The sequence below is a fragment of the Ursus arctos genome, unplaced genomic scaffold (genome assembly GCF_023065955.2).
Source record: "Ursus arctos isolate Adak ecotype North America unplaced genomic scaffold, UrsArc2.0 scaffold_10, whole genome shotgun sequence".
Taxonomy (NCBI): Eukaryota; Metazoa; Chordata; class Mammalia; order Carnivora; family Ursidae; genus Ursus; species Ursus arctos.
In genome coordinates, this window is record NW_026622764.1 from 78262437 (window position 1) to 78282294 (window position 19858).

The window sequence follows — 19858 nt, forward strand, 5'->3', positions numbered from 1 at the left end:
TGTCTGATTGCTGTTGCAAGGACTTCTAGTACTATGTTGAATAATAGTGGCGAGAGTGGGCATCCTTGTCGTGTTCCTGATCTTAAGGGAAAGGCTTCCAGCTTTTCCCCATTGAGAATAATATTTGCAGTAGGCTTTTCATAGATGGCTTTTATGAGATTGAGAAATGTACCTTCTATTCCTACACTCTGAAGGGTTTTAATCAGGAAAGGATGCTGTATTTTGTCAAATGCTTTTTCAGCATCGATTGAGAGGATCATATGGTTCTTGAGTCTTTTCTTGTTGATATGATGTATCACGCTGATTGATTTGCGAATATTGAACCACGCTTGCATCCCAGGTATGAATCCCACTTGATCGTGGTGGATAATCCTTTTAATGAACTGTTGGATTCTATTAGCAAGTATCTTGTTGAGGATTTTGGCGTCCATATTCATTAGGGAAATCGGTCTGTAATTCTCCTTTTTGAGGGGGTCTTTGCCTGGTTTGCGGATCAAGGTAATATTGGCCTCATAGAATGAGTTTGGTAGCTTTCCTTCTGTTTCTATTTTTTGAAATAGCTTTAGGAGAATAGGTATTATTTCTTCTTTGAATGTTTGGTAGAATTCCCCAGGAAAACCGTCCGGGCCTGGAGTTTTGTTATTTGGAAGGTTGTTTATCACTGACTCAATTTCTTCATAATTAATTGGCCTGTTTAAGAAATCAATTTCTTCCGGTTTCAATCTTGGTAGTTTATAGGTTTCCAGGAAGGATTCCATCTCTTCCAGATTGCTTAGTTTATTGGCATGTAGCTGTTGATAAAAATTTCTAATAATCCTTCCAATTTCAATGGTGTTCATCGTGACCTCTCCTTTTTCATTCATAATTTTAATAATTTGGGTCCTTTCTCTTTTCTTTTGGATAAGTCTTGCCAGTGGTCTGTCAATTTTATTGATTCTCTCCAAGAACCAGCTTCTAGTCCTGTTGATCTGCTCTACTGTACTTCTGGTTTCTGCTTGATTGATTTCAGCTTTAATTTTGGTCAACTGCTTCCTTGTGCATGGATTAGGCCTGTCCCTCTGTTGCTGTTCCAGCTTCTTGAGGTGAGAATATAAAAACTGCATTTTAGATTTTTCTATTCTTTTGAGTGAGGCTTGGATGGCTATGTATTTCGCCCTTAGGACTGCCTTTGCAGTATCCCATAGGTTTTGGACTGTTGTATTTTCATTCTCATTGGTCTCCATAAATTGTTTAATTTGATTTTTGATTTCCTGGTTTATCGAGTCATTCCTGAGCAGGATGGTTCTTAGTCTCCAAGTGTTTGAGTTTCTTCCAAATTTTTCCATGTGGTTGAGTTCCAATTTCAGAGCGTTGTGGTCTGAGAATATGCAGGGGATAATTTCAATCTTTTGGTATCGGCTGAGACCTGTTTTGTGTCCCAGAACATGGTCTATTCTTGAAAATGTTCCATGGGCATTAGAATAGAATGAGTATTCTTTGGTTCTGGGGTGTAGTGTTCTATATATATCTAAGAGGTCCAACTCGTCGAGTATGGCATTCAAAGCCTTTGATTCTTTGCTTAGTTTTTGCCAGGGTGTTCTGTCTATTTCTGAGAGTGGAGTGTTGAGGTCCCCTACTATTAATGTATTTTTATCTATATGTCTCTTTATTCTGGTTAAGAGTTGGCTTGTGTATCTTGCTGCTCCCCTGTTGGGGGCATATATATTTATAATTGTCATATCCACTTGTTGAATACTTCCTTTAAGAATAATATAGTGCCCTTCTGCATCTCTAACTATAGTCTGTAGTTTAAAATCCAATTTATCTGATATGAGAATTGCTACCCCAGCTTTCTTTTGAGGTCCATTTGCGTGAAAGATGGTACTCCATCCCCTTACTCTCAGTCTGAATGCATCTTTGGGTTCGAAATGAGTCTCTTGTAGACAGCAAATGGATGGGTCATTTCTTTTTATCCAATCTGCAACCTTGTGGCGTTTGAAGCCAGAATTTAAGCCATTAATGTTAAGGCTGAGTACTGAGAGATATGCTTTTAATTCCGCCATGTTGTTAGTAAAGTCTTTGTTTGTATTGGCTGTGACTTTCTGTTTTGTATCACTCTTGGGGCCTTTTTACTTTTATAGAACCCCCCGTAATACCTCCTGTAGGGCTGGTTTCGTGGTTACGAAATTGGCTAGTGACTGTCGATTCTGAAATGTCTTTATTTCTCCATCAATTCTGAATGACAGCCTTGCTGGATAAAGGATCCTTGGCTGCATGTTTTTCTCTGAAAGAGCTTTAAAAATGCTCCCCCAACCCTTTCTCTCATTCCAGGTCTGTGTAGACAGGTCTGATGTAATTCTGATGCCTTTGCCTTGGTACGTGAGAAATTTCTTTGCCCTGGCCGCTTTCAATACTGTTTCCTTGGATCTCATATTTGCGAAATGCACTATGACGTGACGTGGTGTAGGTCTGTCATGGTTGAGCTTGGGAGGGGTCCTCTCTGCCTCTTGGACACGAATTTTTGTTTCCCTTGCTAGATTAGGGAAGTTTTCAGCTACAATTTGTTCAAATATCTCTTCTAGACCTCTGTTTTTCTCCACCCCCTCGGGGATGCCGATGATTCTAACATTGGATCGTTTCGTTGAGTCAGTAATCTCCCGTAGCCAACATTCGTGGGCGTGGATTTTTTTAAGACCATCTTCTATTTTTATTTTTTCCTCTATTAACCCATCCTCCAATTCACTAACCCTTTCCTCTGCTTTGGTGACCCTGGCCGTCAGAGCCTCTAGTTTTGCCTGCATTTGGCTCATAGAATTTTTAATTTCTGTCAAATTCGCTCTCATTTCCGCCCTTAGGGATTGTATATTCTCAGTAATATTTTCCTGAATACTTTTTTCAAGTCTACTCATTATCTTGACCATTGTTACTCTGAATTCCATTTCTGATAATTTGGTTACATCCATATCCGTTACTTCTGTGGCAGAGGCCACAGACTCACTGTCTTTTCTTTGCTGGGGGGGGGGCTTCTCCTTCTTGTCATTCTGATGAAGAGAGGTTGCGGGGTTTCCAGAGCCCAAAATTATTGACTGGGTCCCAGGCCGTGCCCCTTGTTTTATAGGGATCTTAGAGATGTGGGCTTCTTCTTTAAAGATTTTATTTATTTACTTATCTGAGAGAGGGAGACAGACAGTCAGCAAGAACGAAACAGAAGCAGGGGAGTGAGAGAGGAAGAAGCAGGCTCCCAGCGGAGGAGCCCGATGAGGGACTCCTTTCCGGAACGCTGGGATCACGCCCTAAGCCGAAGACAGGCGCTCAATGACGGCGCCACCCAGGTGCCTCCGGTTGTGGGCTTCTTGATTTTTCAGCCTGCCTTCTGTGTTCTGGGGGAGGGGCCTGCCGCGCCGATACTCAGGCAACCCTGTTTGGTTAGAGTCTCCGTGTCCCCTGTGAGGGGGGATGGGGATGGGCACTCTCTGAGCTGGTATTTCCAGGCTTTTGTTCTCTGGCGGCTTTCACTGGCGGCCGGCTATGCCTCTCCTGAGGGTCAGAGCAGCAGAGGCTGAATTGTCACAGAACAGAGGGATTGCGGCCCGTTCTCCACTGATGTTCTGGCCACTTTAACTCTATTACTGTTGGTGCTGCTCAACCCTGCAGCGTCCCGGGATGTGCGCCCCACACCCGGCGTCCCTGCCCTCACTTCCAGGGCCGGCGCATCTCTGTCCTTTGTGTTTCTAATGCCGCCAGCCACCGGCCGCTCCGAGCGCTCCCGGGTCTCCCGGTCTCAGTCTATGCCCGGTGAGCACACCTCGATTCCGGAGTTTCGTGAGAAGCCTGGTGGCGCGCGCACCCGGTTCAGGGTCTCAGTCTGCTGTTTCGCGGTTGCCGACCGCGAGTCCGCCCGCTCCCCCGTGCAGGTGGCCCGCCAGCCGCCAGCCGCCCCGTGCGCGCTCCGGGAGTTCCCGGTCTCCTGAAATCCTTTTTTTTAACACAGTCCATTTTCTTTTCTTTTTTTCTCCTATTAACAGTTCCATGGGATTTTGCCCAAGAGCTACGTTTTGATTTCACATTTCTTTTTTTATAATAATTTTTATAATATTTTTTATTATATTATGTTAGTCACCATACAGTGCATCCGTAGTTTTCGATGTAAAGTTCCATGATTCATTACTTCTGTATAACACCCAGTGCACCATGCAATACGTGCCCTCCTTACTACCCATCACCAGCCTAACCCATTTCCCTCGCCCTCCCCTCTGAAGCCCTCAGTTTGTTTCCCAGAGTCCATAGTCTCCTGTGGTTCATTCCCCCTTCTGTTTATAATTTTTAATTATATTATGTTAGTCACCATACACGACATCCCTAGTTTTTGATGTAAAGTTCCATGATTCATTACTTGCGTATAACACCCAGTGCATCATGCAATACATGCCCTCCTTACTACCCATCACCAGCGTATCCCATTCCCCCACCCCCCTCCCCTCTGAAGCCCTCAGTTCATTTCCCAGCGTCTATAGTCTCTCATGGTTCATTCCCCCTTCTGTTTACCCCTACCCCTTTCTCCTTCCCTTTCTTCTCCTTCCAATCTTCCTACATCTTATATTCCATAAATGAGTGAAACCATATGATAATTGTCTTTCTCTGTTTGACTTATTTCGTTTAGCATTCTCTCCTCCAGTCTCGTCCATGTTGCTGCAAAGGTTGTGAAATTTTTCTTTTTGATGGCTGAGTAATATTCCATTGTATATATGGACCACAACTTCTTAATCCAGTCATCTGTTGAAGGGCATCTCGGCTCCTTCCACAATTTAGCTATTGTGGACAATGCTGCTATGAACATTGGGGTGCATATGGCCCTTCTCTTCACTATGTCTGTATCTTTGGGGTAAGTACCCAGTAGTGCAATGGCTGGGTCATAGGGTAGCTCAATTTTTAACTTTTTAAGGGGACCTCCACACTGTTTTCCAGAGCGGCTGTACCAACTTGCATTCCCACCAACAGTGTAGGAGGGATCCCCTTTCTCCACATCCTCTCCAACATTTGTTGTTTCTTGCCTTGTCCATTTTTGCCATTCTAACTGGTGTGAGGTGGTATCTTAGTGTGGTTTTGATCTGAATTTCCCTGATGGCTAATGATGTTGAACATTTTCTCATGTGTCTGTTAGCCATTTGTATGTCTTCATTGGAAAAGTGTCTGTTCATATCTTCTGCCCATTTTTTGATTTGTTTATTTGTTTCTCATGTAATGAGTTTGAGAAGTTCTTTGTAGATCTTGGATACCAGTCTTTTATCTGTAGTGTCATTTGCAAATATCTTCTCCCATTCCGTGGGCTGCCTGTTAGTTTTTTTGACTGTTTCCTTGGCTGTGCAGAAGCTTTTTATCTTGATGAAGTCCCACAAGTTCACTTTTTCTTTTGTTTCTCTTGCCTTTGGAGATGTGTCATGAAAAAAGTTGCTGTGGCTGATGTCAAGGAGGTTGCAGCCTATGTTCTCCTCTATGATTTTGATGGATTCTTGTCTCACATGGAGGTCTTTCATCCTTTCGGAGTTTATCTTTGTGTATGGTGTGAGAGAGTGGTCAAGTTGTGTTCTTTTGCATGTAGCTGTCCAATTTTCCCAGCACCATTTATTGAAGAGACTGTCTTTTTTCCACTGGATATTTTTTCTTGCTTTATCAAAGATTAGTTGCCCAAAGAGCCGAGGCTCCATTTCTGGGTTCTCTATTCTGTTTCATTGGTCTATGTGTCTGTTTTTGTGCCAGTACCATGCTGTCTTTGTGATCACAGCTTTGTAGTACAACTTGAAATCCGGCATTGTGATGCCCCCAGCTTTGTTTTTCCTATTCAACACTTCCTTGGCGATTTGGGGCCTTTTCTGGTTCCACACAAATTTAAGGGCTGTTTGTTCCAGTTCTTTGAAAAATGTCCTCGGTATTTTGATCGGGATAGCATTGAAAGTGTAGATTGCTCTGGGTAGCATGGACATACTATGTTAATTCTTCCGATCCATGAGCATGGAATATTTTTCCATCTTTTTTGTCTTTTTCCATGTCTTTCAAGAGTGATTTGTAGTTTCTAGAATACAGATCCTTTACGTCTCTAGTTAAGTTAATTCCAAGATAACGTATGATTTTTGGTGCTCTTGTAAATGGGATGGATTCCCTAATTTCTCTTTCTTCAGTCTCATTGTTCGCGTATAGAAATGCAACTGATTTCTGAGCACTGATTTTGTATCCCGCCACATTACTGAATTGCTCTATAACTTCTAATAGTTTGGGGGTGGATTCTTTTGGGTTTTCCATATAGAGTATCATGTCATCTGCGAAGAGAGTCAGTTTGACTTCTTTGCCAATTTGAATACCTTTTATCCCTTTTTGTTGTCTGATTGCTGTTGCAAGGACTTCTAGTACTATGTTGAATAATAATGGCGAGAGTGGACATCCTTGTCATGTTCCTGATCTTAAGGGAAAGGCTTCCAGCTTTTCCTCATTGAGAATGATATTTGCTGTAGGCTTTTCTAGATGGTTTTTATGAGATTGAGGAATGTACCCTCTATCCCTACACTCTGAAGGGTTTTAATCAGGAAAAGATGCTGTATTTTGTCAAATGCTTTTTCTGCATCTATTGAGAGGATAATATGATTTTTCTTGTGGATATAATCTATCACACTGATAGATTTGTGAATGTTGAACCACCCTTGCATCCCAGGGATGAATCCCACTTGGTCATGATGGATAATCCTTTTAATGTACTGTTGGATCCTATCAGCTAGGATCTTGTTGAGAATTTTGGCATCCATATTCATGAAGAAATCGGTCTGTAATTCTCCTTTTTGATGGGGTCTTTCCCTGGTTTGGGGATCAAGGGAATATTGGCCTCATTGAATGAGTTTGGTAGTTTTCCTTCTGTTTCTTTTTTTTTTAAAGATTTTATTTATTTATTTGACAGAGAGAGAGACAGCCAGTGAGAGAGGGAACACAGGCAGGGGGAGGAGGAGAGGAAGAAGCAGGCTCCCAGTGGATGAGCCTGATGTGGTGCTCGATCCCAGGACTCTGGGATCACACCCTGAGCCAAAGGCAGATGTTTAACGACTGAGCCACCCAGGTGCCCCTGTTTCTATTTTTTGAAATAGCTTTAGGAGAATAGGTATTATTTCTTCTTTGAATGCTTGGTAGAATTCCCTGGGGAATCCATCACACCCTGGCATTTTGTTTTTTGGAAGGTTTTTAATCACTGTTTCAATCTCTTCATAATTAATTGGTCTGTTTAAAAAATCAATTTCTTCCTGTTTCAGTCTTGGTAGTTTATAGGTTTCCAGGAAGGCCTCCATCTCTTCCAGGTTGCTTAATTTATTGGCATAAAGCTGTTGATAAGAGTTTCTAATAATCCTTCCTATTTCATTGGTGTTGGTTGTGACCTCTCCCTTTTCATTCATAATTTTATTAAATTGGGTCCTTTCTCTATTCTTTTGGATAAGTCTTACCAGTGGTCTATCTATTTTATTTATTCTTTCAAAGAACCAGCTTCTAGTTCTGTTGATCTGCTCTACTGTGCTCCTGGTTTCTAATTCATTGATCTCTGCTCTAATCTTGATCAACTGGAAATTCTGGAATCTCTATCCTGTTCATTGATCTATGTGTCTGTCTGTATGTCAATACCATACTGTTTTGATTTCTACAGCTTTGTAATACACTTTTTTAAAAGATTTTATTTATTTATTTGACAGAGAGAGAGACAGCCAGTGAGAGAGGGAACACAAGCAGGGGGAGTGGGAGAGGAAGAAGCAGGCTCCCAGCGGAGGAGCCTGACATGGGGCTTGATCCCAGAACACCGGGATCACGCCCTGAGCCAAAGGCAGATGTTTAACCACTGTGCCCCCTAGGCGCCCCGCTTTGTAATACACTTTGACATCAGAAAGCATGACGCTTCCAGTTTTGTTCTTCCTCCAGATGGCTTTGGCTATTCAGGGCCTTCTATGGTACCATTCACTTTGTAGGATTATTTGTTCTGTTTCTAGAAGTGCCATTAAATGTTGATAGGGTTTGTACTGAATGTTTAGATTGCTTTATGTAGTGTGGACCTTTTGATTACATGTATTCTTGGGATCCATTAGCATGACATGTCTTCCAACTGAATTCTGTCTTCTTCAAATTCTTGTACTCATGATTTATGGTTTTCAGTATATAGGTCTTTCACCTCTTGGTGAAAATAATTCCTAAGTATTTTGTTCTTTTTGAGTGGTTATAAATTAAAAATTATTTTCTTAATTTCTCTCTATGATAGCTTGTTATTCATGTATAGAGATGAAATTCATTTTTATATATTGAATCTGTGTCCTTAAGCATTACTGAATTCATCTATTAGTTCAATGAGTATTTTTGTAGAGTCATTAAGTGTTCAATATATCATACAATGTTCTCCTAATAAGTAAAAAATTAACTGGGAATATAAGTTGATGCCATCTAACTTAGAAGAAAGGATACGGATTAGCTGAGCAATAGTTCTCAAATTCTCTAAAATGTTTTGTGGTTAATATAATCAAAGGAACCCATAAGTATGACTTGTTTTAATTTGCTGTTTTCTTTAAACCGGATATACAGAGCTGTGGCGTAGACCAGTTGTTCCCAACACTTCCCCACCCTACATCCTGTGCATCTTGGGAGGCATCCACCATTCTCTCTACCTTCTGTGGTGGAACCCAGTGCCTGACTCAGCTGCTCAGAAAATACTTCTAGAAATAGTGCACTTGGGAAAAAGCCTACTTTTTCTTAGATTTCATGGAAGACAAAACATTGAATTTTACAGAATTTTTTAATAAGACATGCTTAAAACATTTATTAAATATCATATGATGGAAAAATGTATACCAGAAAAGTAACTAAAAATTAATACAGCTATTTTAGTATGGAATGAAATACAATTTTAGGGGAAATTATGGATAAAATGGATCACAAAAGAAACAATCTATCAGTAACTTACTGTAATTACAAACTTGTATGCACATAACTTATGGTCTTACAAAATATATGATAAAACTCAACAGAATTACAAGTAAAAATTGAAAAATCCATAATGAGCAGGAGTTATTACCAGGTGTCTCCCAGACACTGATAGATGAGGTTTACAGAATTGTTTTTGATCTCTCTGGGAATCCTTGAAGATGTCCAAGGAGGAATGTGCCTTGTTTTGCAGACAGATCAGGGAGCCCTGCAGCACTCCTGCAATGTCTCCTGCGGCCACCAGAAGGTGGTGTATGCTCTTAATAAGGACATGGCTCCACCTCCAGGGCAGATAGAAGTTAATCTCCTTTAGGACTTTCTTTATGGTCTTAGGGGATTGCTTCAAGGATTATTTATTCTTCAAATTCTTTGGGATCTATGGACAATTCCCTACAAGTAACAACCTAAGGTACTACAGTGACTAAAACGTGTCCCTTCTTACACATGGAGAGACATAAAATTATACATGAATGAATGAAGGTGGACCCTCACCTAAAATGAAAGAGAAAATGAACCCCAAATGGATCACAGGCCTAAACTTAAGAGCTAAAACTATAAACCTCAGAGAAGAAAGCCTAAGAATAAACCTTCCTGACCTTAGATTTGACATGTTTTCTTAAGGATGACACCAGAATCTACAAGAGGAAGAACAGATACATGGGTAAATTGGTCACCGACATGACTGCCTTTCCTCTTGGCTCCCCATGTACTCCACGCACCAGGCAGGAGCTGTACCAGTCACTGCTTTCTACAACCCACTTAGCAGTACCCGTTACGTTCTCTAGTTTAGGGATGGTGTCCGCAGCTTCAGAGCCCTGCCTGGGGTCACCCGGCTACAAAGAGGCTGAGAAGGGGCTAGACTGTTGTCTCTCTGCCATTGGACTCTGTGCTCCATTGACACGGTTCCTCCCTGGAACTCAGAGGTGTGCAAAGCTCCACATCCAAACCCCCAGGTCTGGAGACCTCACTGAACTCGGGGGCAGTGGTGCCACCTCTGACTGGGGCTTGGCCTGGGTCTGTTGTCTAACGATGGCAGGCCGTGGCCCTGAGGACTCTCCCAGTACCAGCCAGCCTTTATCTGTGCAGGAGGAGGTTTCTTCCTGGGCACCAGGCACAAACGTTCACGTAACCTCAGAGCTGAGAAGTCCCTTCTGAAGCATCTGGAGGCAGCCTTCTTGTCAGGTGAGGTCCACAGAGGCGGCAAGCCCTGGATTCAAATCCTGCCTCTGCCTCATTGTGGAGCATGGAAGGGGGCAGTTTTTTAAAGACTCGGTTTTCTCATCAGTCAAACAGGGCTAGCGTTTCTACCTTCCTCATGAAATTGTTATGGGGACTGAGATGATTCATGTTCCCAAAACACACTCAGTAACCCTTAGCTGTATCTGCTTAAGTCAGCCCACTGTGAGCCCACTGCTGCCATGGGCTCTGGGCCTCTGACTTACTCTGTCCCCTCTGCCTGGCAAGGCTGGCTCCCCCTGACTCAATTGTCCTTCCAGAAAGCCTTCATCTCCTCCAGTATGGGTGACATGTCCTTCAGCTGGGATCCCACAACACTGGTTGGTGTTCACCCATCAGACCCAGGCCAGCCCTGGGACAGGACGTCACCCAGAGCTTGTGTCCTGGACATGGACAATCCTCAGTGTGGAGACTAGCACTCTAGAGCTCCCTGAATTGTCACCTGTTTTTGGAACAAATGTTGGGGTGCAGTGTGATGGGGCTCTTTCCTTCCAAAGCAAGCAGAATGAGCTGCCCTCAGTATCATCACACCTGTCCCCCTCTCCTCCTACTATGTAATCATTGGTACATAGTATCTTAGGCCTCCTTGGCTGCCAGGATCACAGAGCCTTCTGGTGGCTGGAGTTGAAAATATTTTCTGGAGGTGCATTTGGTTTTTGATGGAAATGTTGGTAGGACGAAGCTTGGCCACTCCCTGACCAATATGGCAGAGCCCCAGCCCATGGCAGCCCTTCCCCTAGTGCTCAGAGCTCTCCTTTCTCACCTAGTGCCATTCAATGGTGTTTCTCTCTCTTCCTGCAGGGAGAGCCCCAAATGTCCTCTGTCTGAGGATCTATCTTCTGTGCCTGGGGAGCTCCATCTTGTGGCACAGAAGACAGGGATTACTGACCATGGCCTCTCTAACTGCCTCAGATCAAGTGGAGTCCCCATACCTGACTTTATGGGAGGAGAGGGATCTCCCCCTTCTCCTCACATGGTGTCTTGAGCAGGAAACACAGCCCCCTCTCTCACACAAGTTGAACTTGAGGGATACCAAGGTTGGGGATGGCAGGGGCAGAGGGCCCCTGCTGAAGGAGCCTGAGGGTTGTGGAGGGGCTGTGTCCAGTGTCAAAGCCCCGGTGGAGGCTCTGTCCACCCTGCAGCTTCCACGAGCACCCAGTGTGCTTTCTAAAGGTCTCTCCTGCTCATAGAGGTTCAAGTAGTTCTTGCCGTTGCCACTAAAATTACATCTGGATGAACACATGTCTGTAACTCACTGACCTGTGCTGTCCTCAGAGGTTCCTCCCTGAGAGGATGGGTCCAGCCAGAATGGACAGGGAGCAAGCTGACAGGAGTGGCCTGGCATGCACCCCTCCACTTGCCCGGAAACTGGGTCTGGTTGCTCTAGTTAGAAGCTGAGTTATCGAGCAGGAGGGACTGGAGTGGCTGGAGCGTGTTATGGGCCAGGGTCTGGGTGAGGTGTGTCCCAGGACACGGGGCAAGGACGCCTGTGGGAGAGGACACCTGAGGGGGGTGTGGGCAGGCTTTTCCCTGCTGGCTTGTCCATCTCATGATTTCAGGTCTCATCTGTAGACTCCGGGGTCCCGCCTTTCCCGAGCATGGCTGCCCCTTAATAAAGAGAACATAGATAGAGGAGCCTGCAGCCAATACTACAAAAATGTGGGTAAGGTGTGTTCCAGAAATTGTGCTTGTAGAAATCAGTCCTAAAGAAACTGAGATTTATGGCACAGACTACACATCACTTAAATTATGAGAGTCAAATAATTGGAAATGGCTCAGTCGTTCAACGGATGGGGCTGCTGAGTGCCACCACTGAGAATGCCCAAGGGGACAGGAGCCACAGTGCCTGTCCACTGTGGAGACATCAGGTAGAACAGAGCCCAGCCCTGGAACCCTCCCTGCCCCACCGTGTTACACACACACACACACACACACACACACACACAGCACTCGGAGGGGAAGGCCTGGAAAAGAGACACCATGTGTTATGGGCGATTATTTCTTGGTAGAAGGAATGTGTCTTCTTTTCTTCATATTTAAATCATTATTTTACTAAATACACATAATATGGCTAAAACCTAAAGAACTATTTACTTTATTACCTGACTCGTTAGTAAGAAATGGGAAGATTTAAGATGCATGTTAGAATAGTTTAAATGTGGCCCATGTAGGAAAACGAAAGAATTTAAATGTGTCTCGTGGACCCAGACATTTCTCTTGTGGTTTCTGCCTTTCGAGGCATCCTTATAAGCGGGAACCCTATCCCAGATAATGGAAATAACTCATTTTGGGGCTTCCCATAATCTTTGTTCTCTCAGGAACAAGCACTCCCATTCCTTTGTAATACCAATGTTATTTTTATAAAAAATTGAACAAAATTATGAATCACTCTATGTTCTTTTTTTTTCAGTGTCCATAAAGTTTTATTGGAACATAGCCACATTTATTTGTTTACATATTTTTAAGGCTGCTTTCACACTGCCTCAATGGAGTTGACTAGCTCTGACAGAGACCGTATAGCTCCCAAAGCCTAAAATATTCACTATCTGGCCTTTTACCAGAAAAGTTTGCTGACTCCTGCTCTACAGTATGGCTTTTCTATCCTCAAATATCTTTGGCAAAGGATCTATATATTTATTTTTTTTTAATTTTATTTATTTATTTATCTTATTATATTATATTATGTTAGTCACCATACAGGACATCCCTAGTTTCTGATGTAAAGTTCCAGGATTCATTACTTGCGGATGGGTATTAAGGAGGGCACGTATTGCATGGTGCACTGGGTGTTACACTCTTGTGTTCTGTAGCCAGACACGAAAGGCCATATTGTAGGATTCCAGGCACATGAAAATGCCGGAAAAGGTAAAGTACCAGAGACAGAGAGAAGAGCAGTGGTTGCAGGGACTGGGGTGAGGGAATGAGCAGTGCCTGATGAGTAGCACAGGTGTCTCTGTGATGGAAATGTTCTAGAAGTTGTGCAACACTCTGAATATACCTGATGGCATCTCGATATACAATTGAAATTTTATGTAAACTCAAATTCTACTTTATTTAAAGAACAAAATATATTAAGCCACAATACAGGGGTATTAAACACACAAGAATGACGAAGAGTGCAACGACAGGGAAGGCGAAGGCATCCTTTGGGGCTGCAGCCAGCACGAGCTGCTGCTCTGGGGCCAGGGCTGGTTCCTCCACTGAGGCAGGGGGTTGCTCAGGCCCGGCAGCAACCCCAGTAGCAGGGGCAGGACCCTGCTCGACCTCCGGGACAGGCAAAGTTTCAGCTGGCTCTCCCAGCTCAGGAGAATGAATTAGAGCTGTGACTACCAGCTGCACTGGCCCGGCCATGGCAAGTGGTATCGCTGCTCTGTCTGACTGCTGAGCTCCGGCAGCAGTGATGGGTTCAGCCAGCTCGGGCTCTGAAGCTGCAGCGGGCACCACAGTGGCTGCTGGGGCGAGTTCTTGCTGTGGTTCAGGGTCTTGCTGTGGGGCTGGTGCTGTAGCTCCAAGAAGAGAAAGTATCATCAGCATGATTGGCTTTCCATGTCCCTTCTAAATAGAGGAAATTTTCCCACCAGCCAATGTTGTCTGAGTCCAAGAACCAATCCCTGGGAGGTCTTCCTGGACTGTAGCCCACAGGGACAGGGATCTGAGACTACTCACTGCTCTCGGCCCAAGCACAGGCGATGGAGGCTAGCTCTGTGTGGCCCACCCTGTCCCCTCCACAGGCCCACAGCTGTCATCCCCCATCCTCCTCACCCCCAGCCTCTGGCTCCGTGGGCTCAAGGTGTTGCAGCTGTGAGAGCAGAAGCTGGGTATGGCGCTCCAGGTCTGAGCCTGGCATATTGAGTGCCATATATGCCAGCAGCATCTTCAGGCAAGGAAACTCTGGGGGCTGGAAAAAGTCCCGGGAATATTGGCCCAGCCAGGTGTCCAGGATGCAGGCGATGGCCCTGGCGACAGACAGGTAAGCAGAGGAGTCAGACGACAGGGCACCGTCCCACACAGATGTCCCAGGGAACCCCTGTGGGAACCTGGGCCCCTGGGCCTCCAGCTCCTGACTGTCAGAGGCCTGTCCTACTCCTTGTCCACCTGGGATCTGGCAATCCTGCCTGAGATAGGCCTGGTCACAGAGGAGGGGCTGGCAAAAAGCCTTTGTGAGTGGGAGTCCTTGATCAACGGTGTGACCATCGGTGTCCTTCTTGGGGGAGCTGGACGCACTCAGTCTGTCTCTTTGCCCACTTGCCACTTGAATTCAACTGCACGCAGCCAGGGAGGGGTGGTGTCTGGCCTGTACATTGCCCTCACTGCACACAGCACTGCTCTGTGAATGTCCAACCAAGGAGAGAACAAAGGGATTCTGTCTCTAGCCAGGCTTTCCCAGGACCCTCCCAATACCCCAAACTTTACCTCCTGTGCCTACGTGCTGCCTCATTCACTAGGTGCCATGAGTGGGTCTCCTTCCACTGACGCTAATCTCCCACGGAGTGGGGGACGTCTGGTCCCTGAACACTCACTGGGTCTCCTGAGCACCTTCTGAACACCCAGTGTCCAGGTTCCGACAGATTACTGCGTGTGATGGTCCCCACACCCTTTGTTCTGGGTCCCAGGATTGGGGTAGAGACAGGGCTGGGAGGGGGCGGGGATGGGGAATGACTCTCTTAGGGGCTGAAGCGGTCCTCCAGCCCCCTCTGCTCTCCCACGGTGCCTACGCCCCTCCCACAGCTGCCCAGGACCCCTTCCCTTTTTCCAGAAGAAGCCTTCAGACCTTTACCCTAAAACAGGAATCGCAGGTGTGTGGGATGGGGGTCCAGAAGGCCCTCCAACTTACGGTCCCCTCGCTGCCCTCATGGAGAGGGAAGGCCCTCCTGTATTAGCCAAAGCTCTCACTCACGTGTTACACTGCTTCTGGGCTCCGCCGAGATCATCACAGTCAGAGAGAACGCACCCATATCTAGAGGAGGCCGGGGGGGGGGGCATCACATGCAGTGTCCTGTGGCTGCTACCTCTAAACATGTCTAGTGTCACTGTCTGACCCCCGACTAGTCTGGAGCCCTGGGGTGCTGTCTGCTCCATGCAGGGATCACAGTCAGCTCCTAGAGAAAGCGCCTGCACTGAGTGGGGCTTCCTGAATGCTTGATGAATGAAAGGGGCCCAACCAGCCCCACCACAAATATCTGAGTGGGTCTGGGCCCCCTGCTCACCCCCAGGGATCCCTGCTCTGGTTTCACCCAGGACACAGACCCCAGGTGGAGTCTCAAATCTCCCTTTCAAATGGCAAAACAGCTCAGCTCAAGACCTCGGTGATAGTGAGGGATGAGGCAGAGGCTTCATCACGAGGAGCGGGACAATGATAAATGAGCACAACCACAGCCCCTCTAGCAGACCTTTCCGCAGGCCCAGGCACCCAAGTGTACTTTCCCTAAAGGACACCACTGAGTCCCTATAATAACTCTGCCCCAGTCAGAGGAGCAAACTGAGGCTCGGACAAGTTTGGTGACATTCCCAAGACTCACAACCACTAGGTGGCCAAATCCCACTGGACTGCTAGGGGCAGGGTGTTCACCTTGTAAACAGGAGGTCCAGCACCTCTTGGGTGGTGGCAAATGCCCTGTATGTGCCCAGGAATGTGGAGATGTAGCTGAAGTCTCTGCCTAGGAAGGCGGGCACCAGGTGTTCTACTCGCTTCTTCAGCAGGTCAGCCCGGTTGGTCCAGAGCACGCAGGGCTCATTCGTCTTCATGGTTGAGCCGTTTTTACCCTGAAGTGAAACAGAGGAGACATGCAGTCAGCACTGTAGCCACCAGGAGGGTTGGGAGTTGGAGCGCAGACCAAACCCCAAGATCTCGGTGACTTATGGCAAGAGGGGGAACAAGAGGGCCTACGGTAGAAAAAAGAATAAGGTGCCCAGGTGGTTCGTTGGGTTAATCGTAAGACTCCTGGTTTCGGCTCAGGTCATGATCTCAATGTCCTGAGATCGAGCTCCTCGTCGGGCTCCGTCCTTAGGGCAGAGTCTGCTTGAGGATTCTGTCTCTCCCTCTGCTTCTCCCCACTCTCGAGCCCTGCCTCTCTCTCAAATCATCTATCCACCAATCGATCGATACTTCTTTAAGGAAAAAGGAAAAAGCTTCTTGGCATCCGCACAAGGAATTGAAGTAGGTGATATCTGAATATGTTAGTATCTCAGATCAGATTGTTAGCTGAGTATTGATAGCACCTCCCTGCGTGAATGGCGTTGATCCTGTGATTTCTGACAACATATTCCATTCTTCAGATGAGAACACAGAGACGTTTTCTTAGGTGAGAGGGCTCAGGATATTAGGGCAAGTAGGATGTTTAGTGCAGCACTGTGAGTTGGCAACAGAAGGGAATCACATCAAAGTCCTGCATCAGTGAAGGGCTCAATGGCTGTGGTAACTGACTGGCCTTCTGGAATGTTGGGCAGCACAATGAGACCCCTGCTCCTCACCCTGGAGGGGTCCCAGGGATGTGGTCTTTCACAACCAAAGGGCAGAGCCAGAGACAGTGCCATGAGCCCCATGTGCCTTTGGGGAAGAGTCTCCCAACTCACCATGTTCAGGTGCAAGACTTGCAGAAGAACGGGGACCCCTAGGAGCACTAGTTAGGAAAATGCATAGCACAGCGCAAGGCGATTCTAGATGAATGGGATGAGACGTGGTTTAAAGGCTCTTTTCTGATATTCCTACAAATATGTGGAGAGTGACTCTGCATCTGGCCAAGGCAGGGGCAGGGCCCTGAGGGCAAGTTTGGGGAGGAGATGGGGATGCAGAGTCCTATGGGAGCAGGACTCTAGGAGGGAGCCCAGGGAAGTAGCAGGCTGGCTTCTGGACCTGGGGCCCCTTTGCTGCATTGGGGCCTTGGGGGTTGGGTCACCCCAGCACCCGCACTCACCCTGAGCCAGTGCCGGTCTCTGTTGGCACTGTGGGGCACCTTCCTGTCCTTCGAGGAGGTAGAGCAGAGGATCTCATCATCCAGCTCCTGCCCCATGTCCTGTGTGGAGCTCTGTAAAGACAGTGTGTGTCAGCCAGGCAGGAGGCCTCAGAGCCCTGTCTGGCTACCTTTGCTGGTCCTCAGACCCCGGGGACGGCGTTCCAGACACACCACACCCCAGCATGCACACAGCTCCACCAAGGAGAGAAAAGTGACACAGCTTCAGGCCCTTGGATTCACTCTGGCACAGGTAAGAGGCACCTCAGGAATCCTCTTTCCACCCTGCCCACCACGACATTGGAGTGAACATGAAGGAATCACCAGGGTATCCACTGCCCCGCAACCTCCTCCAGCCCAGGGCAGGACCTCCCCACATGTCCCTTTTTCCCTGAACCTCAAGAGAAAGGGATGGGGTTACCCTGGGATGGCTCAGAGAGGTGACCTGGCCTGGCCTAGGCTTCCCCGTATTACCTTATGACCCCTCCTACCAAATGCCCTCAGGCATCGGGGGCGAGGTTTGAGCCAATGTCTGCAGCATGAGAGTAAGCCGTTACCCTGGGGTTTCTGGAAGCCAGAGCCCCGGGAAGTGGGCAAGCAGCAAGAGAACATCTTTCACTATCAAATGTCTCCAGCCAAGTGAGCCTGATATGGGACTGCACTAGAATGTGGGTGCCTGGTTACGGGGTTCCAAATTCTGTTGGGGTCTGTGGTCAAGGAAGTGACTTCACTGCCTGGGATCCCCTCCCTGAGTCCACTCCTGGATTGACATCTACCCAAATAATGCTCTGGGCTGCCCGCTGCTCATCCCCTTTCTGCATGCAAGGCCACATCTGTATACAGTAACACCAACACACCCCTCTCCACAGCCCCCAGGGAAGGTCTGGGTACAGCCAGGGCACCAATTGGAAACACACCTGGTTTCAGACACAACTCTCCATTCTTACCTGTTTTTGACCCTGGATATGCCATCGTGCCTGTCAGGGATGGTCTGTGTCTTGTCTGTACAATACAGATTATTCTAGCATGTATTTCCTCCAGACGTCCACAGGCATACATGGGATAATATCTAGGAGGTTGGAGGAGTGGTGTCACATGTAGGAAATACCTCCAACCACATTTTCCTCCTCTTCTCACCTTCTCTGAGGCTGCTACTGGTCAGATCCTGCCCCACAGTCCCTACTGGTATGTGTGTGTGTGTGTGTGTGTGTGTGTGTGTGTGTGTGCGCGCACGTGAGCACGTGCACACTCGCTCTTGTGTGCACACATGTGTTCATCAGTGCTCACGTTCTGGAGGCCCAGAAGATGACAGCCCCACCTACAGAGGGATGAGCAATAGCTTCCCAAGATCTTAGGCTTTCTAATTTCCGAAGCAAACCCTAAAGAAGGGATTGGAGCCTTGGCCCAAGAAGGTCAGAATCCACCCTTACCCCTAGAGACTGCCTGTCCTGTGCTGCAACCATCACCTCCTTTCCAATGGGTGTGATGTGGCTAGGGGTCCACTCAGTGGGTTGCCATGACCTGGGCTCCTCCTCAGACAAGAAGGTGCTGGAATGCCTCCTCTCTAGGATATCAATGCTCACCCTCGCCCCCATGCCATCTCCATGTCTATAGCCACTTACTTCAACACAACCTTTTCCGGAGCCCCCAGTGAATGCTTAGGTGCAGCCTGGATCTTCACCTTCTCTCCTCACTGGCTCCCTCGGATGCCCAACTCCTGTGTACACATCCGTGTGTAACCCCCTCCCCTGGAGTGTGGTCTGTACTTAGTGATTCACTTCCATTCCACAGAACATGGCACCATGACCCAAAGCTCCTTCCAAGATTTGGTTATAAAAGCTCAGTGCCCAGCCCCGTGTTGACTCTGACCCCTGTTCTCTCTCAGATCCCTGCACTGGGGAATGAGCCCCTATGTTCAACCATGGCACAGTCACGTGCACATGGCCTAGCACTGAAGGCCAACAACAGACAGAAGAACTCAGGCCTTGGAGATAGACTGAATCCTGCCAACACCCGTAAGTGAGCTCAGGTTCCAAGAGAAGCAGGTCCTGCCTTGGTGTTGTCAACAGCCCCAACCTACTGAGAGGCTCTGGCAGGAGCCCCCCACTGAGCACCGCTGAGACTGTGAGACAGTAAGTGTTTCTGGGTTAAGCCACTGAGTGTGGGAAAATGTGGCCACACAGCACTAGGAGCAGGACCCTGAAACTGTCGACCTGCCCCAGGCCCTGCCCCTCCTTCCCTTCCTCTCTGCTCTCCTCCTCAGCTTCCTCCAGCCACCCTGGCCTCCTTTCTAACCTCCACTCTGACAACAAGTTCTGCCCCCAATCCTCTGCATCATTGAGCTCCCTGCCAGGCTAAATATACTCAGATTTGTGCAGGGCTGTCTCCCTCTTTTCCTGACACAGGAAATCTCAATGTCATGTCAGCACAGCCTTGTCAGACCCCTCACCTGGTGGAGCTCAGGACCCAGTTGTAGTCCCTTGCTCTTTTCCTACGGAGCAATTGCTCTTCTCATTCATGTTTTTGTTTCATGTTTGTCCATCTTCCCCTGTAGACCTGAGCTCCTAGAGGGAGAACCTGGTTGACTGATAAGCACTTGCATCATCTGAGTGCTCAGGTCGCAGTGGCTGAATGATCAGGCAAGAGGATCCAGCCCACCACCGCCCAGCTCAACTGTTAGAGCCTAATTGACTTTGGTC

General features: G+C 47.1%; 1 protein-coding gene across 1 annotated transcript; it reads right to left on the minus strand.

The window, feature by feature from the left end:
- Nucleotides 1-13263: 13263 nt before the first annotated feature.
- LOC113251019 (ral guanine nucleotide dissociation stimulator-like) lies at nucleotides 13264-18273 on the minus strand. Its single transcript, XM_026492868.4, has 6 exons — nucleotides 18107-18273; nucleotides 17124-17234; nucleotides 15779-15972; nucleotides 15107-15166; nucleotides 13972-14165; nucleotides 13264-13709 (listed from the first exon to the last, which is right to left on the minus strand). The coding sequence occupies exons 2-6, from the start codon at nucleotides 17217-17219 to the stop codon at nucleotides 13264-13266; spliced, it is 990 nt and encodes a 329-aa protein (XP_026348653.2). The 5' UTR covers nucleotides 17220-17234; nucleotides 18107-18273.
- Nucleotides 18274-19858: the final 1585 nt, after the last annotated feature.